Here is a 27,256-nt window from a genome sequence, read left to right as displayed (position 1 = left end):
GTATGAGTTGGCAAGTGTGGCTGAAGAAAGGTCATAGGGGCCTCACTGCTAAAACTGTTGCTCTCCGCGACCCAGTTTTCAATAAGCAGTCAAAAATGAATGAATGACCCGTCTGAATGACATAACTAGAAGGGTGTCCTTTGGTTACTTTGTAATTGACCGATGCTCCTGTAGGTGATCACGATCATGAAGATGCAGTTCACTAGAAAAAGATACAATTCTAAGTTACTGTTTGATTAAACAAACTAACGTCATGCAGCTCGTAATCAATGAGGTTGATGAATTCACATTCCGCGACGGTCTCTTACCAAATGATGGCGACCTGGAAAGGGACATGAAATGTTGGATTGGTAAGGTGACTGATGTGTTCTGGCATTTACACCGCATGTGGTCGTCCTTGTCTGTTAGTACAGCATTAAAAATTCAACTGTACATCACAATTGTCATCTCAACTGCCATCTATGCCAGCGTAACCTGAAGGAACACGAAACGGATTGCTCGCAAACTCAGTGTCTTTCACCAGCAGTGCCTCCAAGAATACTTGGCATCTCATACAGAGAGAGAGAACGCTACCAATGATGAGGTGCTGAAGCGGAGTGGCCTGAGGCTACTGGAAGACATCAAGGAAGACGCATGATGTGCTTAGCCGGACAAATACTACGTCATCCCACTCAACACATTCCGAAAGCTCACCATGTGCTGGATACCACCAAAGGGGACACAAAAATCAGGCTGGCCGCGTACCACTTGGAGGTCACATTTTTGAGGAGACCCTAAAAACTGTTGACATACCACTGGATACCACCAAAGGAGACACAAAAACCAGGCTGGCCACATACCACTTGGAGGCCAGCTCTTTGGGTGGACCTGAAAACTGTTGACCCATTGCTGGATTAAACTGAACTTGCTGCAGCTGATCGAGTCCATTGGAGAACAGCTGCTGCCCGATGTGCCGATGACCGTGGGAGCACCTAACTAACAAACAAAGTGAAGTCTCTATTCTGCCTCTGCCTGTCCCTCCTCTTGCCAGATGTGCCAGACTACACAGTGCTTCTCCATTCTTGCTCCATAGCTGTGGAATGATCTCCCTGCACCCAGTTGTGTTTACTTGTGTTGTGTTTCGGAAACGTACCTTTTCCATAAATATTTTGGATCCACTTAGCATCTCTCCTAAAGGATTATGGGCCTCGCAAACAGTTCTGGATACTGATGTGTGTCTTTGTGTCTTGGTCTAGCTGAAGGTATCATCATGTCATAGTTCTTCTCCCTTTTGCTCCCTTTCTTATCTTGTTCTCTGTTGCTTTGATGGTTACACCTTCATTCTTGTATGTATTATAACTTGCTTTGTAAGTCGCCTTGGATAAGGGCATCTGCTAAATAAATAATTGAGTTTGTCAATCACATGGACATGTCAACATTTCTACATTTTTTTCTTCTTGTATCTTCTAGGGGATACCAGGAAGAGACGGTAAACCAGGCCTGCCAGGTCCACCAGGAGAACCAGTAAGACCTTAATCATCTTTTGTCATTTATAAAATAACAATAATGGACTGAATTAATAATGGAGGCGAGTCAGAGTACAGGAATGTTGTACAGGACTTTGTCTTGGAGTGCTGGGACAACAACTTGCAACTCAACATCAGTGAGACAAAAGAGCTGCTGGTGTACTTCCAGCATGTCAACTAGCCTCTGAGACCAGGAACCATCCAGGTGTAGGATGTGGAAGTGGTGCAGAGCTACAAGTACCTGGGGGTCCACATAAACAACAAACTGGACTGGTCTGACAGCACAACAAGGACCAGAGCTAGAAATCTTCTATCATTCCTTAGTAGCCAGTATGGTGTCCTACGCTGTAGTCACCTGGGGAAGCAACCTTAGCACAAAAGAAGCACACTGCTTGACCAAACTTCTCAGGAAAGCCTGCGTCATCACCAGGCCAACCCTGGACAACACTGGAAACTGATGTGGAAAAGAGGATGGGGGCAAAATTGGATGCCCTCATGAAGTACCTGGAGGTCCACATAAACAACAAACTGGACTGGTCTGACAACACAACAAGGACTAGAGCTAGAAATGTTCTACCATTCCTTAGTAGCCAGTATGGTGTCCTACGCTGTGGTCACCTGGGGAAGCAACATGAGCACAAAAGAAGCACAATGCTTGACCAAACTTCTCAGGAAAGCCTGCGTCATCACCAGGCGAACCTTGGACAACACTAGAAACTGATGTGGGAAAGAGGATGTGGTAAAATTGGATGCCCTCATGAAGTACCTGGGGGTCCACATAAACAACAAACTGGACTGGTCTGACAACACAAGGACCAGAGCTAGAAATGATCTACCATTCCTTAGTAGCCAGTGTGGTGTTCTACGCTGTGGTCACCTGGGGAAGCAACCTGAGCACAAATGAAGCACAATGCTTGACCAAACTTCTCAGGAAAGCCTGCATCATCACCAGGCCAACCCTGGACAACACTGGAAAGTGATGTGGAAAAGAGGATGGGGGCAAAATTGGATGCCCTCATGAAGTACCTGGAGGTCCACATAAACAACAAGTACCTGGGAGTCCACATAAACAATAAACTGGACTGGTCTGACAACACAAGAAGGACCAGAGCTAGAAATGATCTACCATTCCTTAGTAGCCAGTGTGGTGTGCTAAGTTGTGGTCACCTGGGGAAGCAACCTGAGCACAAAAGAAGCACAATGCTTGACCAAACTTCTCAGGAAAGCCTGCATCATCACCAGGCCAAACCTGGACAACACTGGAAACTGATGTGGAAAAGAGAATGGGGGCAAAATTGGATGCCCTCATGAAAACTCCCCTCCAGGAGGCACTCTCTCTAGGAGTCTTTTAGCCACAGGTTCATTCCACCACAGTGTACTAAGAAGAGTCTCTGGGGTCTTTCTTCCCATTGCTATCAGGCAATCCAACGCCTTCACCCAATGTACTCATTAAATTTATTTTTATTATTATTGATTGATTGGCTGTATTATCTGCCCTGTGGGTTTGTATTCTCATTGTTTACGTTTCTGCTGCTGTATGCATCTGAATTTCTCCTGGGAATAATGAAGTTTAACTAATCTAATCTACCACACCTAGCCCACCATGACAAAGCATCCCAGACAATAGCATATCATCTTAGAGTCATTCATAAATAGAGATGACTGTGGTCTGATGACTCCTTCTGCTTTTTCTCATTGCAGACTGCCCTACCAATTGTTCGAGACATGGGTGCCTTCTTAAAGGTAAAGTATCTTTTTAACGGCTATTTCTTTTAGAACTGCCCCCTGAGGGGTTCCAGTATAAAATGCTAAAGGGGATTTCATGTATACTGTAGAGAAGGGGGAACAGGAGAACCATAGCACTTACACTCATTTTTTGAATCTGGAGGGTATTTTCAGTATCACTCGTCTGCATAAAGCCTGTTTAAATTGTAGATGCTGAAGGTTCTAATTGATGATAAATGGCAAATTTTATTACATTTAAAATGTGGCCCAGATAAGACATCGGAGTGGATGACAAGAAGCCCCCCCCACCCCTTCTGCTCCCAGACTACACTAAATGACCAACACAAATGGAATGCATATGTGGAAAAGGAAAGACCACCAAGTGCAACTTCAAATCAATTTGCAGGGCATTAAGAGCTGCGGCTCCCTGGGCTTCGTTTGGAGCTTTTAGCACACAAGCCGCACACTCCACATCAATTCTGAACCATTTTCATTTTAAAAGTTTACTGTTAAACGGACCAGCAAAGCCAAAGCCACAGCCGTCATTTTTTGTAATTGCTGAGGACTGTACATATTTTTATTTTTATTTATTTTTTTTTTCCCCACAGTTACTTCCAGAATGTCCTCTATTTCCTGTGGTAGCCTGTCATATAAAGTAGGAACCTTCTGCATTGTCCACTCTGAGTAACAAATGTGGAAAAACAGCAGAAACTGGGACCCCTGGATTGTGATCAACACGGGGCATTTAGAAAATATTCACTTCCTGTGCATTTTATTGTGCTGTAGATTTAACATTAAAAGGGTCAAGTGGCCATTTACGCCCATCAATCCAAGCTTAACAGCCCATAATGACAAAGTGAAAACGCGTTAATGGGAAGTTTCACAAATGTATTTATTTATTTATAACTCAGTTAGGTCCTCCTTTGGCACATCAGGCAGCAGGTGCTCTTTAATGGACTCAATCAACTGTAGCGAGTTCAGCTTCATCCAGCAGTAGGTCGACAGTTTTTAGGCCAAAAAAAGTTGGCATAATGACAAAGTAAAAACACGTTTACAGGAAGTTTAACAAATTTATTTATTTATTTATCTTTATATATATACTAGTCATTTAGCCCGTTACAATAATGGGTGCTAGAACAGTAGTGCATAAACATTAGTAGGAACAGTCTATATTAAATGGCAAGGGACTTTGACCTCATTCTGTTTGTTGGTCGTATTTTTCTTTCTTTCAGCCTTTCTTTTGTTGATGTTTACTTGCTGAGCTGACCATTCTTCGTGGGCTGCCGCCGTGTATTGTGTGTCTTTAATTTTCTGTGACAGTAATTCTGTCTTGTACGGCTCTATTGTGAATTTCCCATTGGGATTAATAAAGTATCTATCTATCTATCTATCTATCTATCTATCTATCTATCTATCTATCTATCTATCTATCTATCTATCTATTCAATAAGGACGCGCACAAAAAGGCGAGCTTCAAAAGGGTGACCTCAATTGAGCGCGGCGAATAAAGGCGTTCGTAGATAATTTAGTTCAAATGGCTCTGGAATATGTGAAGAGCAACAAAGGTGCAGATCTTTATTTACGCGTGCCTTTATTCACTGTGCCCAATTGAGGTCGCCCTTTTGAGGCTCGCCTGTTTGTGCACGCCCTTATTGAAGGATACCGTCTTGTACGTCGGCTGGCTTGTACGTCCATAATATATACGTCCGTAATATACCTTTAATTTTCTCTGGCGGTAATACAGGCGTGCGCGTCAGTAATATGCCTTTAATCTCCTCTGACAGTAATACTGGCTTGTATGTGGCTGTAATATGCGTCACTGTATTGTGTACCTTTAATTTCCTCTCGTAGTAATACTGGTTTGTATTTCCATAAAACGCCTCTAACTTTCTCTGACAGTAATATCGCGCGTCGCACCGTGCCCCGCGCATGCGCACTTCACCAGAAGACACCCACACACGGACACCTGGACGCACATAGGGATTTTATATATATATATATAGATACGCTACCATGGCTGTCCGTTTGTCTGTCCAGGATTTTAAATCACCTGTAGCTTACAAACCGATTGACCTGAAATTTGGTACACATATACTACGTGACGTCTACTATCCGCTTTCAGGGTGATGATTGACCTCCAAGGTTATTCCTCTTTTTATTTTTATTTTATTTTATTGTAGAATAAACTCTTAGCAGCAGCCAGCAGGGCAGCGTGTGGCACATGTGTACGGGTGCCGTTCTCATTCCCTACCACCTTCGCTGTCACTTTTCCTACCTCTTCATATCTGAAATCATTCTTGAGGCAGATTGAAGACTTAAGTGCCAGCTTAAGTGAATAACGTAACTAAGTAATTGCAACACAAACACTGACTTAATCAGTTTTAACGCAAAAAGATGTCAACGAAAGAAGAGAAGTAGCGGGCCGTTAGGGTCGAGAAAAGAAGAGCTGCTCAGGAAGCACAAGAGCATCAACCTCCGAGCAAACAAATGCTAATCGTACAGAGAAAGAGGATGAAAACTAGGAATGCTCAAGTCAAGTGTATTCACTGCACGTTGTCGTTACAGCAGTGCACCCGTTACTGGTTTATTTAAAACTCTGTTAGTTAGGTCCTCCATTGGCTCATCGGGCAGCTGGTGCTCTTCAATGGACTCAATCAACTTCAGCTTCATCCAGCAGTAGGTGAACAGTTTTTAAAGTCCCCCCCAAAAAAGTTGACCTCCAAGTGGTACGTGGTCAGCCTGGTTTTCGTGTCCTCTTGGGTGGTATCCAGCACATGGTGGGCTTTGGAATGCGATGAGTGGGAAGACGACGTACGTGTCCGGCTAAGTGTATTCTGTGTTCTGTAACGATGTCTTCCAGTGACCTCGGGCCACTCCACTTCAACACCTCATCATTGTTAACATTCTCTCTGTTCGAGATGCCGAGTATTCGTCGGAGGCACTGCTGGTGAAAAGCATTGAGCTTGTGATAAGTCTAAAGACACTTTCAGTTACTCAAATACACATAATAATTAATAGAATAAATTTCAATATAATGTGGTCTGGTGCAGAAATGACAGGTCGGGCAACACTGAAAAGTTGAGAAACCAACTGGGTAATCCTGTTTAATGTTAATAAGTTCAAAGCAAAAATGACACCTCAGGGCCATTCAGGCACAATAAGAAACACAAGAATAAGCTCTTTTCGGCCTACTAAAGCAAGGGTCGTTCCTGGGAGCTCCATCTGATGGGTCGCTCTAAGTGGAAAGTGACGACGACTCCAAGGCCACCAAGCTTCTTATAGTGTGTCCTTCACTGGGCGGTTTCTCGTTGCTGCAAGGAGTGAAGGAGAATAGTAGCAACGGCGCCCACTCTTACCCAGGCAGGTTACCACATGCCTCAATCGAGCCCATGAGGAGACCCTCCGATGCACAGACGTGACAATAGTAACTGAAAAGTCTCCCTTAGAGTTTCCATTATACAGTGGAACCTCGGGTCATGACTGTAATTCGTTCCAAAACTCTGGTCGTAACCTGATTTGGTCGTGACCCGAAATAATTTCCCCCATAGGATTGTATGTAAATGCAATTAATACGTTCCAGACCATACAAACTGTATATAAATATAATTTTTTTTTAAGATTTTTAAGGCACAAATATAGTTAATTAAACCATAGAATGCACAGCATAATAGTAAACTAAATGTAAAAACATTGAATAACACTGAGAAAACCATGAACAACAAAGAAAACTTAACATTGCAAGAGTTTGCGCTATAGCGCTACGAACCACTCGCTAAAAAAACCTTTTTTTTTAATGAGTTTTAAGCACAGGGAAAAAAATGAACATTTGAAAAATCTGTAATTTAATAAACAACCAAAAAAAGTAACATTGCAACAATGCACGCTACGAACCGATCGCTGCAAACAGAAGTGAAGTGGAGGTTAAAATCCAATAGAAAAAATTCTTCATTAAATACAAGGAGGTTAAAACAATGCTGGAATCTGTCTCTTTAAAAACAAGCCCAGTGTATTCTTTAACTGCCTTCTCGGCCGTATGCGACCAGACCTCTCGCTCGCTCTCTCTCTCTCGCTCGCTGCACAGGGAGAGACTGAACACGTGCGGAAATCATCAGCACGTACAAACTGAAAGGGAAACTGGCTTGTTCGTATACCAAGTGTGTGGTCGTGAACAGATGCATAAGTTTGGCAAACTTTTTGGTCGTAACACGATTTGTACGTGTTCAGAGACGTTCGTGAACCGAGGTTCCACTGTACTCAGATACAGTGGAACCTCAGTTTGCGAGCATAATTCGTTCCAGAAACATGCTCGTAGTTCAAAGCACTCATATATCAAAGTGAATTTCCCCATAAGAAATAATGGAAACTCAGATGATTTGTTCCACAACCCATAACTATTCATATAAAAATGATTAATACAAAATATAAAATAAAAATACATAAAACAAATTAACCTGCACTTTACCTTTGAAAAGAATCATGGCTGGTGTGAGTGAGTTTCTAAACTCTTGTGGGATTCTACCCAACGGGACGACACGCGAATGAGTGTCCCAAAGCAATTGCAGTCTCCCAGCGCTGTAGCAGTTCGCCGTAAAAGCGAATCCAAAAAGATCGAGGGCATGCTACAAGCGCCTGCCGTCAATGGGTGATACAAGGAACAAGGGACATTATAAATGCGCAGGGCCCTGCCTGACTGCTGTGTCTGTTTCAAGCTGAATAAAGCTGGTGTTGCTAAAGTACTGAGACTCAGCTTTGTGTTTTAGTGTGCAAGACGAGGACTTGCACGTCACAGCACACATGCACGCGTGCGAGCACACACACAGAAGCGCGCGCACGCACACACAGTCACAATGCTAATGCTGTAGTAAACAGTATACGCTTGTACGGATGTTGACTATATGAGTGAGGAACGGCGACTCAGACGGAGAATAGGAGACGATTGCCCACAATCCCACAGCAAGAGAGAGAGAAGAACCATCAGCTCAGTTGTGATCGCATGACGCTTGGTAGACAAAGCGTATACATACTACTCGTATTGCAAGACCTCGCTCGTTTATCAAGTCAAAATTTATTAAAAATTTTTGCTCGTCTTGCAAAACACTCGTAAACCAAGTTACTCGCAAGCCGAGGTTCCACTGTATGGGGATGGATATTTGAGGAGTAAACCACAAGACAATGATTATATTTTTATATTATGTACATTAAAGAACTATCAATAACATCAAATTAATAATATATTGAACAATTATTATAAAAGTAAAGTTGAATAAATCAGACTCTTCAGCTGCAGGAATAAAAGGTAAAGTACCCCCTCCAGTTAGCGGAAATAGGCCTAAAGTTGATAGAAATCTATGTTTTGTACCTAATACTTGTATGCAAAATTTGGTTGACCGAAGTGAAAGCGTACTCAAGTCATTGTGTTTACATACATACACAGACATAATTCCAAAAATGGTATTTTTCGACTCTGGGAGGTCTACAAATGTCGAGATTCATGAAAATCTCGACATCGAATCTTTGGATGATTACAATACTTCGTAAACGAGAAAGTAAAAAGTGGTCAGAATAGAAATAGAAGACGGCAAATGTCACATTAAAGATAGACCAAGTTGCAACAAGAATCTTCTTTGCATTAACAAGACACGATAAGACTCCTGTTCATATTTTAAAGAGTGCCTTGGATCAGTCTTTTTAGAGCTTTTCTGCTCCATCGGGAGAACTAAAGATATAAAATTGGCTTTCGACTGTTACTTTCGATTTGGCTGGATCTGATTTCGGCTTTGTGCAAAGCGTTGTTTGATCCTGTATGAGTTTGGTTGGAACAAAAACCTGCAGCCACAGTGGGTCTCCAGGATCGAGTTTGGGAACCACTGGTCTAGGTGAAGCCAAGGTCAAATGAACATGGACTCTCTGCTGTGGGATTGCACCATTGATGAACAACACGCCATAGTGAGATTTCTTTGGGCAGAGTGAGTGAAATCTGATGAAGTTCAACGAAGGAAGTTGGTTTGTGCAGATCAGGAAGCTATTTGAATACTCGTCTCATACAAACTTGTAGCGGGACTACATAATAAGAGTTGTGTTCTGTGTTTGTACTGAGTGCGTTTTGTTTTCATCGTCCCGTCTACTGTCCGTTATGTGTGCGTCAGCGAATGTTGTCCCCATAAGTGCAGAGGGGAAGGATGATGGAGAGAGCCCCCGAGACGGAAATCACCTGTTTACTCACCAGATACATCCAGGACATTTTACATTTAAAAAAGAGGAGCGAAGGCAAAGGAGGGAGGCGAGAGGAAAAGACAATTTATAACCATTGTGGGGAACAGCCCGGACACAGACAGGTAGACATGTTGTTATCACCACACACAAGTTTATTATACATTATATACAAAGGTCACGTGCACAATCCCAGTGCCTCAGCACCAATCACCCCTTTAAGTCCTGGCCACAACACAATGCCTTAAATGTCTCTGATCCGCCTCCACTCCTCTTCACCAAGCTTCATCCGCTTCCACCCAAATCTTGCCCCTGACTGGAGGGAGGCGGCCCCTTTTATTCACCCCGGAAGGACTCCAGGTGTATCCTGAGGGCTTCTGTAGCCACACCCCTGTGTGGCGGAAGCTCTGTCGGCATATCCGGAAGTCCTCCGGGTGTCCCCAATACTGTTCCCCCCAGTATTTCCGGGTGTTGCGGAAGTACTGAGGTCCAGGGCTCCCAAGGCATCGGGGCGCCCCCTGGCGGTGACCATGGGCCCCTACAGGGTTGAGCTTCCAAGCTCTGTACCTGTGGTCCCCAAAGCAACCAGGGAGGACGCCCCCTTGTGTCCTGGAGGAGGCACAAGCCCTCCTCCGCTCCTCCTGGGCGTCCCGGCCGGGCGACAAACCCAGCCGGATGCCACAACATCCATCTACAAACTCATCCCTGCTATTTATTGCTTTATTCCACTGCCCGCTTCTTCAACTACCGATCCTACATCATGACAGCCAGACCCGAGAAACCCCGGGGTTCGAATTCATTCCAGCCATTGCCAGGACTTTTACGTTGAGGTCATTTTATTGTCGGGGGGGAAGCTCAATATCACTACAGCCAGTTTCAATACCGCTGGACTTTATTTTGGGACGCATTTATCACCACATTTTCAACTGCTGTGTTTATCCAATCCATGTTTGTATTTGTGTTGTGTGCTTTTGTTTATTGATTAGGGCAAGGGAGGGTTTAATGTAAATATTGGTATTCTTTAATATAGTAATTAGTCACTGGTGTTTTTGGGATAAGTGGTGGTTTGCGCACACATATGTATTTATTATTGAATTTTTGTCTGTCTTTCATTTTCCTATATATCAGTGTTTGATTTTACATATCTGTTTACTGTTTCTGGTTATTTCGTCATATCGGGAAAAATAAGACAACTTGTAAGGAGTATGGCTTGTTATAAGAGCAACAAACGTCAGGTAATCCAAGGAATAAGTCCTGGTAGTGTAGTGGCCGGTCTGGGTAAGGGGTCGGCCGTTACAAATTTTACGGTACCCCAAGTCATCCCACACTATGGCATGTGAAGATCCATCGCTGATAGCCAAATATGCAGCAACAGCGGACGACGTAATCCGTCGGTCTTCTCTGATGAAGGCATTCGCCGTGTCGATGTGGGCTTATATGTGCGTTGTTGATGGTCGACCAGATCGAGCCTCGTCTGTTACACTTGATCATCCTGCTTTAACCCTTCCTACCCATTCATAAACTTCTCATTGAGTCCTGCTGTCTTCACTTCCGCACTAAGCAAACATTATCCATCCATTTATTTTCCAACCCGCTGAATCCGAACACAGGGTCACGGGGGGTCTGCTGGAGCCAATCCCAGCAAACATTATAATAATATAAAATAAAAAAAATGAAATACATTGAACAATAATGAAAAAATGTAAAGATAAAAAGAATCAATTTAAACATAAGCCGGAGAGGAACCCTGGCTTGAACATAACAAGTACAAACTGACATTGCAGATGGACCGAAAATACAACCTGTGAAGAATTCTAAAAATGAAAACTGGACCATAATGCAATGCTTCTAAAGCTGGGTGGAGTGGTGGCTTTGAGGCTAGAGGTCGAATCCCATAAACACCAGAAGTGACTCGATGCCGTCGGGTCCCTGAGCTAGGCCCTCAACCTGCAAGTTGCTCCGTCCTGGGGATGACGTTAATCTGCATCCAGCCCTGCAGGCAGGTCCCCCAACTTGCAGGAAAAACTCAGGGGTTGGTGGCAGGATTGGCACTCCAGCCACTGTAAAAACCTCACACTGCTGATTGTGGTGCTGAGGTGTCACCCGCTGGACTTGGATCCCAATCCGGGTGGTTCACCGTGTGGAGGGTGCAGCAACACGCTTTAATCAACGCATTCTCCCAACCTCTCTCTCTCTCTCTCTCTTTGTAAAGCTTCCCCCTTGACCTTTGTGATGGACAGCCGGCGGTTCAGTCCGGCCGCGATGTCCCTGAAATTAAAGAATGGAAGAAGGCAGCCTTTACAGGACACTGCCTCACCCGGGACACTAGGTGGCAGCTCCCTTGGACGGCAACAGTTCTCCGGATTCCCGCAAAGCATCCTGGGACGTGAAGTCCGTTTCCTCAGCCCTGTTGGATGCCGTGGGTGCCGCCAGGGGAAGCTCAGAAAGAACCTGGGGGCTTCTACTGTTACGACAACTCAGAAGTACTTCGGAGTCACGAGAACAGAAGCCCACAGTACTTCCGGGCTACTTAAGGAAGGATGATGTGGCATTGAATCCAGGAGAAACACTTCCGGGTCGTGGACTATTTAAAGGACTGGGGGAAACCCAGCAAGCTGAGCCGGAGTTGGGTGGTAGAGTGACAGAGCTGCTGTGAGGAGTTTATTATTATTGTTATTGGAGAATTGTGGCAAGTGTGGTGCTTTGTGCACTGTAATTGAAGAAAATTATTAAAGAATTCTTCTTGGTGCTTTTACACATGTGTCCTGGACGTCTGTCTGATGGGTTTCACGGGGAAACAGCACCTCTAGCGTCCACACCTTACTATCAGATTCATTTAGAAATTCATACTGTACTTTATGAAACATTAAAAAAATACATTACTCCACAGAGCTGGTGAATCGTGAAAGGGCGTCTACAAAATTGTTAATATTCCATTTCTTGTTCTCTGTTATTAGAATGCGTGCAGCCTGTGCCAGTCAAAATCTCATGGGTTACCTGGACAGAAAGGCGAAAAAGGAAACCCTGGCTTAACAGGCCCGGAAGGACTAGAAGGTGAGAAGGTAAGGATGAGATCTCATTGGAAATATGCCGTTAAACACACTCTGTCTTCTAGAGTAATGATGATCAGCTCATGCTAACTCTTTTGTGAGACCGAGACGGGCTATTTCTTTTTTTGGAAAAATAATCTATTTTATTTTACTATTAGGGCAGCAGCATGGTTGTGCCACGGTAGCGCTGCTGCCTCATAGTAAAGAAGGCCAGACTTGACATCCTGGTGTTCTCCCCGTGTCTGCGTGGGTTTCCTCCCACAGTCCAAAGACTTGCAGGTTAGGTACATTGGCGGTCCTTAACTGGCGCCCTGCCCAGGGTTTGTTCCTCCTTGCCCTCTGTGCTGGCTGGGATTGGCTGCAGCAGACTGACTTATTGACTGACTATATGATAGATAGATAGATAGATAGATAGATAGATAGATAGATATGAAAGACACTATATAACAGATTGATAGATTGATTTCCCAAAGGGAAATTTTGCATCTTAGATCACTGTCAGGGCAGCATGGTGGCACAGTGGTCGTGCTACTGCCTAGCAGTAAGAAGACCAGGGTTCATCTTCCAGCTGCTTCCTACATGTAGTTTGCATGCTCTCCTTATGTCCGTGTGGGTTTCCTCCTCATAGTGCAAAGGTATGCAGGTTAAGCGGACTGCAGAAGGTCAATTGCCCCTGATATATGTGTTTGTGTGTGTGTGTTTGCCCTGTAATCGGTTGGCACAGCCCCCCAAGTGGTGTTCCTGTCTTGCGCCCTACGATTGCTTTGATAGGCTGCAGCTACCTCAGAACTCTGCCCTGGATAAGTGAGTTTCCTCCCACAGTCCAAAGACTTGCAGGTTAGGGGGACCGGTGACACTAAATTGGCCCTGATGTGTGTGTGTGTTCACCCTGCCATGTGCTGACGTCCCATCTAGGGTTTGTTCCTGCCGTTGCTCCCTATGCTTGCTGGGTAAGACTCCACTTAGGATTAAGGGGGCTTAGGAAATGGTATGGTGTGGTATTCTATTCTTACACATGAAGGGTCCTGGATTGTCACTGTCCTGGAGGCATGATGTGAAGAACATTCCACCAAAGAGTTGCCATAAGGATAGAAATCAAATTTTATTTGTCAATCCAGTTAATTAGTTGGGGAAAAAATAAACAGAGTTACTGGTCATTTTGTCTCATATTGTATTTCATTGTTTTATTTATCTGCATTTAGTGTTTTATGCAGATGGTATTTGCACCCCGTGCTGTATACGCCCTTTTGTTCTTTCTGAATTTCTGTGAAGCACTTTGAGCGTAGGAAATGTGCCTATAGAAATAAAATGTTTTATTTCAAGTATTATTATTATTTGTGGTAGTACTTGGGCATGTGCATAAGCCCCAGAAGAAGGGCTGCCATGGCTAATTCTTGCCACAAGGGGACACTACAGTGACATAATGGAGGGTTCACTTTGATAACCAAGGTGCTATACAGTAGAAGCCATCAATCCACTCACGGTGTGCATGTCTCTAAACCTTACATCTGTGCACAGATTGTCCTAATGAAGTATCCACAGTGTCCATCTGTCCGTTCATCATCATCATCATCATTGCCTCAACCTGCTTTGTGCATTACAGGCTGCCAGTTCTGGCAAGCATCACGTGAAAGAGAGGTACCAGTCGTGCATGGGATGCCAGAGGCTTCCATTATTGTTCACTGCTGTTGAGAGTGACAGTTCCTCATGTGACATGCAATATCTTCTCTACAACAAAAATTTTTAAAAAAAAGTGATCTTCGGAAAATTTTTCTTAGAGATGAAGCTCACGTCATATAAAGTGGAAACAGCCATTGCTTCACAATCACTCTGTAAAGGTTCATCTATTGGTTGATGTTTGAAATATGTCTGTCATGTTAAATTCTAATCTCAATGACTGTTTCTTTTTTTGTTTCTGTTTAAAGGGCGATCCAGGACTTAGAGGTCCTCCTGGAAACCCCGGCGTTGAGGGGCCAAAGGTGTGTATGGCGTTGCATGTGAAGCATCAGTCCATCTGACAATCGCACTGTTTCTTTGTTTGTTTTTGGTTTTTTTATTTTGCCTCATACAATTTCTTGTATTAGGAATTTGTTAGTTTTCACATACCCCTTGGGGTCAGAGCACAGGGTCAGCCATTGTACAGCACCCCTGAAGCAATTAGTGGTTAAGGGCCTTTGCTCAAGGACCTAGCAGAGTAGGATCTCTTTAAGTCTGTGACAACTCTAGGGGGCGTACCGGCCACCCAGCCCAACACAGACAGACACAAGAGGCGCTCTTGTAAAAGTACAAGCTTTTTGTTTTTTCTTTGCTTGTGGTCAACGCCTTCTACAAGTACAACACAGTCTCGAGCACAAAGACAATACAGTGCTATTCCTCTTCTTTATACTCTTTCCTATCTCTTCTCCTCCATTCCTCCTCAGCAAGCTTCGTCCACCTTCTGCCCGACTCTGGCTCGGCTCTGTGAGGTCTATCCAGTTCTTTTAAATTGGCTAACCCGGAAGTACTTCTACATTTCCGTTCACATGGCCTGCCCGTACTTCCGGGTTAGGGGAAAACCTCGTCTTCCACAGCACCTCCTGGCGGCACCCACTGCACCCAACAGGGCTGAGATACTGAACTCCAAGGCCCAGGATGCCCTGTGAGAATCCGGGGCACCGCTGCACTCCAGGAGAGCTGCCATCTAGCGTCTTGGGGGAAGCAGTGTCCAAAAAAAGCTTCCTTCCCCCATCCTTCCATATCAGATAGATAGATAGATAGACATATACTTTATTAATCCCCAAGGGGAAATTCACATACTCCAGCATCAGCATACTGATAAAAAACAATATTAATTAAAGAGTGATAAAAATGCAGGTATAACAGACAATAACTTTGTATAATGTTAACGTTTACCCTCCCTGGTGGAACTGAAGAATCGCATAGTGTAGGGGAGGAACGATCTCCTCAGTCTGTCAGTGGAGCAGGACGGTGACAGCAGTCTGTCGCTGAAGCTGCCCCTCTGTCTGGAGATGATCCTATTCAGTGGATGCAGTGGATTCTCCATAATTGACAGGAGTCTGCTCAGCGCCCGTCACTCTGCCACGGATGTCAAACTGTCCAGCTCCGTGCCTACAATAGAGCCTGTCTTCCTCACCAGTTTGTCCAGGCGTGAGGCGTCCTTCTTCTTTATGCTGCCTCCCCAGCACACCACTGTGTAGAAGAGAGTCTGTCTGTTTGTAGGCCCTGGGGGTACAGAATGAGACAGATTCATTGAAGTCAAGAACTGCTTCCTAATTGTGCCCGACACTTAAAATATTTTCACCTTTAATTGATATCTTAACATTGCCTATTTTTATACATCTAACTGATTCAGAATCTTAACTGTGCAATTTCTACAACATACTGATAAGGAAACAATATTAAATTAAAGAGTGATTAAAAAATGCAGGTAAAACAGACAGTAACTTTGTATAATGTTAACATTTACCCCCCCCCGGGTGGAACTGAAGAGTCGCATAGTATGGGGGAGGAACGATCTCCTCAGTCTGTCAGTGGAGCAGGACGGTGACAGCAGTCTGTTGCTGAAGCTGCTCCTCTGTCTGGAGATGATCCTGTTTAGTGGATGCAGTGGATTCTCCATTATTGACAGGAGCCTGCTCAGTGCCCGTCGCTCTGCTATGGATGTCAAACTGTCCAGCTCCATGCCAACAATAGAGCCTGCCTTCCTCACCAGTTTGTCCAGGCGTGAGGCTTCCCTCTTCTTTATGCTGCCTCCCCAGCACACCACCGCGTAAAAGAGGGCGCTCGCCACAACCGTCTGATAGAACATCTGCAGCATCTTATTGCAGATGTTGAAGGACGCCAGCCTTCTAAGGAAGTATAGTCGGCTCTGTCCTTTCTTACACAGAGCATCAGTATTGGCAGTCCAGTCTAATTTATCATCCACCTGCACTCCCAGATATTTATAGGTCTGTACCCTCTGCACACAGTCACCTCTGATAATCACGGGGTCCATGAGGGGTCTGGTCCTCCTAAAATCCACCACCAGCTCCTTGGTTTTGCTGGTGTTCAGTTGTAGGTGGTTTGAGTCACACCATTTAACAAAGTCCTTAATTAGGTTCCTATACTCCTCCTCCTGCCCACTCCTGATGTAGCCCACAATAGCAGTGTCATCAGCGAACTTTTGCATGAGGCAGGACTCCGAGTTGTATTGGAAGTCCGATGTATATAGGCTGGACAGGACCGGAGAAAGTACAGTCCACTGCGGCGCTCCTGTGCTGCTGACCACAATGTCAGACGTGCAGTTCCCGAGACGCACATACTGAGGTCTGTCTGTAAGATAGTCCACGATCCATGCCACTAGGGTTGTGCTGCCGGCCGTCTCTTACAAGCAGTAACGGGGATTCGAATCGGCAACCTTTCAGATACTAGTGCAGATCCTTACCTTCACATCCACCACTCTGCACACTTTTCTTAAAGGGTCATGAAATATGCCAATGCCTAAAAAATTAATGCCTTATCCATAGACGAATAGATGAACAGCGAAATAAGAAGGCTATGAGGCGAGGCCAGTTAGTCCTAAATGAAGTCTAAAAGGCTGTGAATACTTATGTACATGTGCTTTCTCAACGTTTTTATTTTTTAATAAATTTGCAAAAATCTCAAGTAAACTTTTTTCACATTGTCATTATGGGGTGTTATGTGTAGAATTCTGAGGAAATAAATGAATTTAATCCATTTTGGAATAAGGCTGTAACATAACAAAATGTGGAAAAAGTGATGCGCTGTGAATACTTTCCGGATGCACTGTATATGAATGTATGTATACAGTCTATGTACGTAGAGGCTATGGATGTACAGCATGTGTATAAATGTAAATGCACTACTTATATACTGTACTATACTAGCTGTCCCCCACGGATCCACCCACATAGTAGTAAAACAGGACATACTTTAAAAAAACAATAAAAAATTTTTTAAAAATGTAATTCTGGCTAAGCAGAAGGTAGGTAAGCTCCAGTATCAAACGTTGGCACTGTATCGGATTGTGTTCAGCTCTGACGGGAGAGCGTCCCCCGCGTGGGGAGAAAAGTAGGTGGCCGTGATATCTGTGGCAATCAACAGTACCCTCTAAAATACATGGAGCCCTGATCTCTCTCTGAAGAACGTCAAACGTTACTCCTTAACAATCTGTAGATGATAATGTCTGTTGAACAAACAGGAAACGGGTATCACTACCTAAGCAGAGGCAAGGTGTGCTCCAACACGTGGCGAGCGGAGGCTGGCGTGTGAGTGAGGAGGGCACCACCCTCTTCCCCTCAGGCCACAGCCGCTCTCTCAGATTCATGCAAATAAATCGGTGCCACAAGCGAACTATGATACTTAGTCACAAAATCAATCGGATAGTTCAAGCAAATTATAGAAATAAAACTCGATCTAAATCTGTTAAGTAGTCCTCTCGTGAAAAGCAGACAGACAGGCAGACATTGGATTTGATATTTATTTATTTATTTATATCTGCGTTGCGGGGATCTGCCCGGGATTGGTTCCTGCCTTGTGCCCTGTGTTGGCTGGGATTGGCTCCAGCAGACCACCGTGACCCTGTGTTCGGATTCAGCGGGTTGGAAAATGGATGGATGGATGGATTTTATTGGTTAAATAAATATGTCACAATTGAAAACTATTTGTTAGTAATCAGAGATATCCTCTGTCTTTTTTTTTTTTTTTTTTTTTTTTTTTTAGGGAATTAAAGGGGAACGTGGATTTCCGGGCCCTCTGGGGGAGAAAGGAGATCAGGTAGGAAACTGAAATAAAATTTATGCCTACAGATATTTTTGAATGTTAGTTCAGACATATTTTACTCTTCTCTGTGTTTTGTTGCATGCCGATTCATAGTTTACAGTAACTGTCATTCAGAGTCTTGGGTTCCAATCCCACTTCTATTACAATGTGTGGGTTTCCTCCAGGAGCTGTAGTGGGCTTCCCCATTCAAAAGACACTCATGTTACTTTAATTGGGAAGTCCCAACTTGTAAGAGTCAGTGTTCCTTGCAGTGTACTGGCATCCCACCATGAAGCCTGTAATAGAATACGTGCATGTAAAAAAAAAAGATAACTGAATTGTAACTAGGCCCACTGGCCACTTGATTAGATGCCCCAGTTCCTCCAAACTGTCAGTCGAGCAGCTGCTTTTCGGTCTCTGTAGGACACGGACACAGTCATGATGTTCAGTTGTCATTTAACTAAATATTAAAGTGACCCAAGACGTGTGATCTGAGGGACATTTGACTGCAGTATGGTTGTTGTGGTGGTTCTCAGGCCTCCAGCTGCTTTCCTGGGATTTCCACGCACTTTAGTTCTCTAAACAGGACAGAGAATGGGGGTGATGCACTTTGGTAATAACTGAGCGAGGTCAGAGGGGAACGAACACCCTCAAACCAGCAGAAAGACCCCCAGTACTCGAATAAGAGCTCTTCACAATACTGGCGTGCAGAAGGACGACACTGAACACAAAAAAACTTCAAACCTTAAGGAAATGAACTGTTATTCATCTGACGTGGCCATGGAAGTAAAATCTTTGGTAAGCCTGGAAGACTTTGTAGAATCACGTTAGATGCCGCCTAAGATAAGTCATAAATTCAAAAAAAGCAGAGACAAAATGGAATACAGTTATAAAAACAAAATGGAGTGATTTTTCAAATTTACTTTGACTTGTATTCGAACAAAAAGGCGAATACAAGGCGGAGTGGTGGCTCTGAGGCCAAGGATCTGCACTGGCAATCGTAAGCTCTGTTGGGCCCTTCAGCAAGGCCCTTAACCTGCAATTGCTGAGCGCTTTGAGTAGTGAGAAAAGCGCTATATAAATGCAAAGAATTATTATTATTAAAAACAGTACAAAGTCAAAGCAGTGCACGTTTTGCTTCATCAATGATAGCCACTTCACAGATCTGCCGCTCACGTATGGGGAAGTGGATGTACAATTTCAACAGATTATTTTCATGGGAATTGTTACATATGCATAATAGAACTAACTATTTTACATTACAGCGAGTAATTAACTATATTAAAAAACAGTAAAATGTAATAAATTGAAAGTAAATTATGTTTCATGTTGCGTTAGAGGTATTTGTTGCGTTATACGTTTTCATTCTTTTTGGCTTTGAAATTAACATGCAAATACTTTTTAGACTTACATTTACTGTAAAACAATTTTTTTAATTAATTTTTCGTCAATATCGCATTGAATTTTGATTCCGTGTTTGGGACTTGCATCGTGACAATGCAACGTATAACTGCTCTGTGAGTGAATTTCGTTTCTTTCTCTCTAATAAATAAACCGACTTTTTCAAATGTTTGTCCCTGTGATTTGTTAATTGTCTTTGCAAAAGCTATTCTCACGGGAAACTGTTAATGTTTTAATACGAATGGCATATCAAGATCTCCATTGGTGTCTGTTATCCCCTGAAGATGGACTATATTACCTTTCTTGTCGCCTGTTAAAATTTTACATGCCAGAATTGTTCAACCAATTTTGAATACAACTAATCTTGTCATATTGCATAGCCCATCACTCAGACATAAATTACACAATAACATTACGATGCATCTTTCTTTCAACATTAATTCGGCCGGTGTTAACGGTTGTAGATATTCTTCGTGATATTGTAAGTTGATGTTTTCATATTCCGCACCATCACCACCAACTGTTTCAGCAGAGTCTATTGATACGCATTTAACCAATTTGCCATGTAACCTATCGACAAATTTCACGTTAATTCGTTTCACTTCATCGTTTCTCGGTGCTAGGATTGCCCGTATACTCATTTCTTCTGTTGATAACCCTTTGTGATGAAATTCTTCAACTAGACTTGGACATAATACGTCTTCTTTTATTGGGAGCTTAAAGTGAGGAAAACGTTACAATTTATAAGAGCTGAGAGCGCAGGAACTGTGTCTGACAAAAGCATTCACACGAATGAGAGGTGAGAGGGCCGCGGGCGTGGGCCGTGAACCAGAAATGGTTGAGAGGAGGGCGGGACTTGAAAAAATCTCTTGGCAATAGTCTCGTCTCAAGATTTTCTTTTATAATAGAGAGATTTATGTCTATTCTGAAATTGATGCCAGCAACACGAGAAAGTTGGGACAAGGGTAGTTTAGGACTAATAACGATGTGACAAGTTGAAATAACAAGGTGACATTAAATAGGTCAAGCAATCATGTTCTACTGCAGTATATAAGAGAGAGGTTGGGAGCATGTGCTGATTACCGCACCCACCACACGGCGAACCACCCTGTTTGAGATCCAAGTGCAGCTATGCAGTGGGTGACACTTCAGCACCACACTCAACAGTGTGAGGTTTTTTTTTACAGTGTCTGAAGTGCCAATCCTGCCACCAACCCCCAGGTTTTCCCTGCAACTTGGAGGACCCACTTGCAGGGCTGGTCATACCCAGGACAGAGCAACTGCAGGTTAAGTGCCTTGCTCAGGTGCCCAACGGAGTAGAGTATATAAGGAGCCTCCAAAAAAAAAAAAACAACTAATCATTAAAGAGCAAGGATGGTTTGAGGATCACCAATTTGCCAACAAACGCATCTACAAATAAACCAGCACTCTTGAGAACAACATTCCCCAAAGTACGATTGGTAAGATTTTGGACATTTCAATCTCAACAGCAGAGTTTTAAGTTTTTTTTTTTTCCCTCATGACCCAATCTTACCCTTCTCAGTGTCTTCGAGACCCAGAATTGCCTCTGACAGTCATCCAATGTCCCCCATGGCTGAATCGTCACCACTGACATCCTTGGTCCCCATTCAAGATTCAGCAGAGCAATGTCGGTTGCATAAACTGCCCGTTGGCGACCCATAATGAGACAGTACACAAACTGCTCACGACCCTTTCCCATTAAATATAATGGTCAATCACGACTCTGCACGATCAAATAACGGGCAACCTACATTATGGGTCACGACTTATAGTTTAAGAAACCATGCTTCTCAGTGCATAATATAACTAAATGATTCGAGGAATCTGGTCAAACCTTTGTCATAAGGTGTATCAAATAAACAGACAAATGCCACAGAAAAGGTTTGAGGCAGCCACCCATATACTTGAAATCAGGCTGCAAAGTAGGCAATTAAATGTGAGTCGATTACAGAAACGAGTCCAAAACAGAATTAACTGGATGAAACAAATGGCGGTTTTATGGTTAGGCATAGGAGGTAAGGTCAGCAGAGTCGGAACTGGAAATGATGTCATCTGGTCCGAAAGCGGAAGTGAGGTCATCGGGAACCGGAAGTGAGGTGATTGGGCCCTGAACCGGAAGTGAGGTCATCGGGCCCTGAACTGGAAGTGATGTCATCGGGCCCTGAACCAGAAGTGTCGTCATCTGGGCCAGCCGAAATTTCCCGTTAACTGGTCTGCAGAGGAAACAGAGAAAGGGTTAGTGCACTCTGCCTCCCCCTGGTCTAGTGTGGAATTTACCTCAATTGAGCCCTTAGGCTGCCTCCCATGCGCACGTGTGTGACAAGTGCAGTGTTGAAAACCATTTCTGAATGTGTGTGATCTCCAGTCCCTTAAATGTTTAAAAAACCGTCACATGGATATCGTGACATGCGCTCAGAGTACTTCAGTCAGCTTTTGTCAGTCAGCACCATTCGCTGCTGCAGTCGCAGATGCAGGTTAAGGATTTACTATGCAAAAGCAGAAGCCACACATCAACACTGTCCAGATGTTCCACTGACTTCTCGGGGCTCAGTCTCATCTGAGACGGAACGCAGCACAGTGGAGTTACGTTTTGTGGTCCAGTAAGTCAATGTTTGAAGTAGTTTTGGGGGAAAAACACAGATGATGTGTTCTCCGTGCTAAAGAGGAAAAGGATCACCCTAGCTATTATTGGCATCACGTCCAAAAACCAGTGTCTGTCATGGTATTGGAGTGCATCAGTGCCCATGGCATGGGTAACTTACACATGTGTGAGGGCACCATTAATGCAGAAGAATAAGGATAAATTCTGGAGCTACATATGCTACCATCCAGACGGTGTCTTTTCCAGGGTCATCCCTGAATTTCCCAGCAGGACAACGCCAAGCCCCATTGTACCCAGACAGGGCCGGATTTTCCTATAGGCTAACTAGGCTTCAGCCTAGGGCCTCAAGATCAAGAGGGGCCTACATTCAAATTGTTAGCAAAATTTTATTATCTCTCATGTAATTTACAAACTTAAAAATGGAAGGTGAAAGGGCCTCATAAGTGGAATAGCCTAGGGCCTCTTTTCATATAAATCCGGCCCTGTACCCAGATTACTAGTGCATGAGAGTGCGGGTACGAGATTGGCCAGCCTGCAGTCCTAACCTGTCTCCTTTTGAGAATATGTGGTGCATTGTGAAGCGTAAAATACAGCAGTGAAGACCTGCATAATGTTAAACTTAACCAGCTTGTGTCTTTAGTGCCCAAGAGCTTCTTCTCTGTCTTCTTCTTCTTCTTTCAGCTGCTCCCGTGTGGGGGTCACCACAGCGTATCATCCGTTTCCATCCGTCCCTATCATGTTCTGCCACACCCACTGCCTTCACGTTCACCCTCACCACATCCGTAAACCTCCTCTTTGCCCTTTCTCTTTTCCTCTTGCCTGATGGTTCTTCTCTCGATGTACCCCTCATCTCTCCTCTGTACAGGACCAAATCTGGCCTCTGTCATTTGGTCACCAAACTGTCATACCCGTGTTGTCCCCTCTAATATCATCATTCCTAATCCTGTCTTATCCTTGTTACTCTGAGCGAAAACTCTTGACACTTCCAGCTTGGCCTCCTTTCTTTTCGTCAGTGCCACCGTCCCCAAACCATACAACACAGCTGGTCTCACCACCGTTTTCTAGACCTTCTCTTTCACTCTTCTATCACAAATCACTCCTGTCACTCTTCTCCACCCAGTCGGCACTCTCTTCTTCACCTCGCTTTTTTTCCAAGCACTTAATAAGAAATGGTGATGTGACACACTGGTGAACACTCAACTGTCCTAACTTTTTTGGAGCGTGTTGAAGTCATCAGATCTGACATGAGTGTTTATTGACAAGAAAAAATAATGAACTTCACAAGGTGAAACATCCATTAACGTGGTGGTGTAGTGTTTTCGAAATCGTACTTGGTGAAAAGATTTAACAAATCACTTTGCAATTGAGTTTGTATCAGCAGTCGACTGTCTGCTAATCAGAGTACATCCATGAAATGATATTAGATTTGAGTTACTTGAATGTTTTGCAAATCAAAGGCTATTCTCTGGCGAACAAGATGAAGCCTTTGTATTCGTTGTCTCATGGTGGCGATTGATGGCTTTGTTCTTCATGATGATCTAACAGAAATCTTTCTCCATGTCTCTGTTGTATTTATTGCGTGTATTAATTTCACTTAGGAAAAGGCTTAATTGGCTTATTTTTCCTCTGAACACGGATGCAGTTTGTGTGCAATTAGAAGTGCCGGAGGAACATTAAAAGCGAGCAAGCGGTAGCTTTGCATATTTAACGTTTTTGTTGGGCTCTCCCAGGGTTTTCATGTAATTAATTGTTCATTTATTTCTTAATATGGTTTTTCTGGCTACATTCCTTGAAGCTGCTGTAACTTCTCAGATCCTGGAAAAGTAATTTGGAAGACTTGTCCACATTTCGTAACACTGATTGGTCTAAATCCGTATTCTAGGGTACCCCGGGGGTTCCTGGATTCCCTGGCCCTATCGGTCGGACTGGAAATCCGGTAAGTGGCCCTAATTTAAATAAAAAAAAAGCTTCATGTTTCTGGTATTTTTCTAAAGCGATGTCATTGAACTCATTCTCTGTAGGGTTTAATGGGGAGACCTGGACAACCTGGGCAACCGGGGTCCAAAGGAGAAAGGGTATGGATCTCTTCTGAAACTGTTTAAACTGACTCCATGCTGTTTGCATTGGCTAAACCAGTGACTTTTTGTTTGTATGAACTGACTTTTTTTTTTAGGGAGGTGAAGGACCACCTGGAAGACCAGGGCTTCCTGGACCCCCAGTAAGTAATACACTGTGCATGCTGTCAGTTTTAAGGTTTTTATCAACATTAATTCACTCACAGGTTGGAGCTGGGCTATCGTATCCTGAACACAAGAAGAGAGTGCACTTGTAAAGCCCCATGACAGAACAGTTAAGAAGCAGAAGGCTGGCGGTGTTGTGTAATGCAGTCACAAAATACCGAAAAGGAGGCCATGCATCCAATATCGAGGCCCAGGCTTATTTTTGTGATCCATTTTGGATTGGATTTCAAAATTAGGACAAAGAGTAACAGAGCAAAGGAAAAATTTTCATATATAAATTTGGGAAAAAAAAAAATCCTGCCGGTGCCCACCCCAAGAGGTCATTAAAGGTCTGAATCTTGTTTTTTTTCCTAATGACCTCTTGGGTACAGACATGAGCAGTGTGTCTGTCTTGACATTTACTTACGTCAACAGTCACATTCACGTCTCTGGCGACTCTTCTATCCGTCACAACTACCTTGTAATTTTCAAACTGCCTTTACTTTTCGATTTACTCTCGTAATTAATAATAATCTTTATTCACATTTTACCTGTCCCCCCTGTCAGCTTGTCCAGATCATTAAAGAAGTGAAACTACATACTACTAACTGTGGATAATTAGCATCAGTGGCATAGCTAGCTTGCTGAAGGCCCCTGTGCAGCCCCCTGAGGTGGACCCCTGCAGTCTAGCATAACTGTTAGTAATTTATTCATAACTAGATCCTATGGGTCCAGCTGGGCAGTGGTGTCCAGGTCCGCGTCACTATCAGATCACACTCGGGTGACAAACAAACCGGCTCTCTAAATGGAATTTGTATTCACTTTTTTAATCGCTTCATAACAGGAGCTGTAAGTTAGCAAAAATAAAGTAAATCGTGACAATGAAATGTTGGAGGTGTGGGTAATAGTAGAACATAAAAATATGGAAGACGTGAACCCGCTTACTTTTCCAAGACCCCTTTTTGAAGGAAGATGATTAAAATGTGGGCAGCACGGTGGTGCAGTGGGTAGCGCTGCTGCCTCGCAGTTGGGAGACCTGGGGACCTGGGTTCGCTTCCCGGGTCCTCCCTGCGTGGAATTTGCATGTTCTCCCCGTGTCTGCGTGGGTTTCCTCCCACAGTCCAAAGACATGCAGGTTAGGTGGATTGGCGATTCTAAATTGGCCTTAGTGTGTGCTTGGTGTGTGGGTGTGTGTCCTGCGGTGGGTTGGCACCCTGCCCGGGATTGGTTCCTGCCTTGTGCCCTGTGTTGCTTGGATTGGCTCCAGCAGACCCCCATGACCCTGTAGTTAGGAATATAGCGGGTTGGAAAATGGATGGATGGATGATTAAAATGTAACATAAGCTAGAAAGTAGAAACTGTTCTGTGTTATAAATTGAAGCCATTTCAGTTTGTAACAAATGAAAACGACAAAAGCGGCTGACAGCTGCACAATCCACCTGTTTTACAGAAGTTCTGAGAAAATGGACATCATAAAGTGAGGCGTCACCGGTTCCAAAAAATATGCCTTGTCGGTAGGAGATTTCTTGGTCATACATATTGCTTGTTTCTCTTTAGTAGTTTCTCTATTTTTAATGGTTTCAGCAGATAACACCTGATCTGAAGCCGTTGTATCGCTACTTCCAGACTCAGTAGTGCCAACTGTTTCCCTCATTGCACTGTCTGCATAACCTGCTAGCGGCCATGGTGACAATTCACCAGTATCAGCAGTCTTAGTTACCACCGCTGGTCCTTGCTCAGTTTTGAGAAAGGTAGAAATCTTGGTAAGCTTAGCGATCTTCAAATCCCATTGCTGGCGTGCCTTACGTTGAGCAGCACCACTCTTATAATGTTTGCCGGATCTGCCGCTACTGGCCGACATGGTGTCGTTTGTCCAGACAATAAACAGAGTCAACTCTAATATTCAGTGTTTGCCGACTAACGGAGACCACAACTTAACAACAGAGTTGCTATGATTTACCGTTTACGAGTTTGAAACTGTTGACATCAAATCAAAGAACAAAAGTAACAATTATTTACGATAATAATGTATTTTTACACTATTCATGTGACGTCCTTCAAAACTTCTTCCATTCACGTCCGCTATGGCACGCCAAAGGTCGCCAAATTTGGGATTGTGCACTTTTCTGTAAGGCGGACTAGGACGTGTTGTGCCTCCAATTAGGCTCCGAGCCTCCAAACTCCTGAAATCTTAAGTTTGTGTAAAGTGTAGGCCTGCCAAATATGGAATATCATCATGGATTGGACTGGATTGGACTTGGCTGGTGATGATGCAAACACGCCACGGAAACTGTGAATTATTAACACAATGAACTGTGCAAGTGATTTAAGTTGTTCATTTTTTTTTTAATCTTTATGGCCCCGAGTGGGCCGCTCTAAGCTCGTAGGCCCTTCTGCACAATCCATCGCTACGCCACAGGCTAGCATTTCAGGGCCATGCTGCACCTGTCAGTGTCACCTTCACGTTAATGTATGGGGATTTTCATAATGCTGTCTGGGCACCTGCTGGTAATCGTCCAGTATCCTACCACAAGTCACAGATTTAATTTGTTTGTGTCTTTCAGGGCGCTCCATACATCGAGGGAAATGGCATGAGCAGCCTCTATAAGCTACAGGTAGAGTATCTGTTCCACTTCAGCGTGCAACAATTGGAAACAACATCTTCCATCGGCAGAAAGCCTTTGCAATTCTAAAGCTAAAATAGATGTTTCCATTATAAGCTAATGGGTTTGCCATACATATGTAAATTCTCCGAACAACACC

At 43.8% G+C, this 27,256-nt stretch overlaps 1 protein-coding gene across 1 annotated transcript in view; it reads left to right on the top strand.

The window, feature by feature from the left end:
- The window catches only part of LOC114665758 (collagen alpha-1(XIX) chain-like), a 150,162-nt gene that overhangs the window by 52,548 nt on the left and 70,358 nt on the right, over nt 1-27,256 (top strand). Inside the window, exons 13-21 of the mRNA XM_051919254.1 lie at nt 1,450-1,503; nt 3,207-3,248; nt 12,398-12,502; nt 14,416-14,469; nt 18,212-18,265; nt 24,157-24,210; nt 24,296-24,349; nt 24,448-24,492; nt 27,058-27,108. Of these exons, the coding sequence (XP_051775214.1) occupies nt 1,450-1,503; nt 3,207-3,248; nt 12,398-12,502; nt 14,416-14,469; nt 18,212-18,265; nt 24,157-24,210; nt 24,296-24,349; nt 24,448-24,492; nt 27,058-27,108 (513 nt within the window). The remainder of the gene's footprint in view (nt 1-1,449; nt 1,504-3,206; nt 3,249-12,397; nt 12,503-14,415; nt 14,470-18,211; nt 18,266-24,156; nt 24,211-24,295; nt 24,350-24,447; nt 24,493-27,057; nt 27,109-27,256) is intronic.

This window comes from Erpetoichthys calabaricus, chromosome 15 (genome assembly GCF_900747795.2).
Source record: "Erpetoichthys calabaricus chromosome 15, fErpCal1.3, whole genome shotgun sequence".
Classification (NCBI taxonomy): domain Eukaryota; kingdom Metazoa; phylum Chordata; class Cladistia; order Polypteriformes; family Polypteridae; genus Erpetoichthys; species Erpetoichthys calabaricus.
The sequence above is the reverse complement of the archived record's forward strand: the minus strand, read 5'-3'. Positions and strand labels throughout refer to the sequence as shown.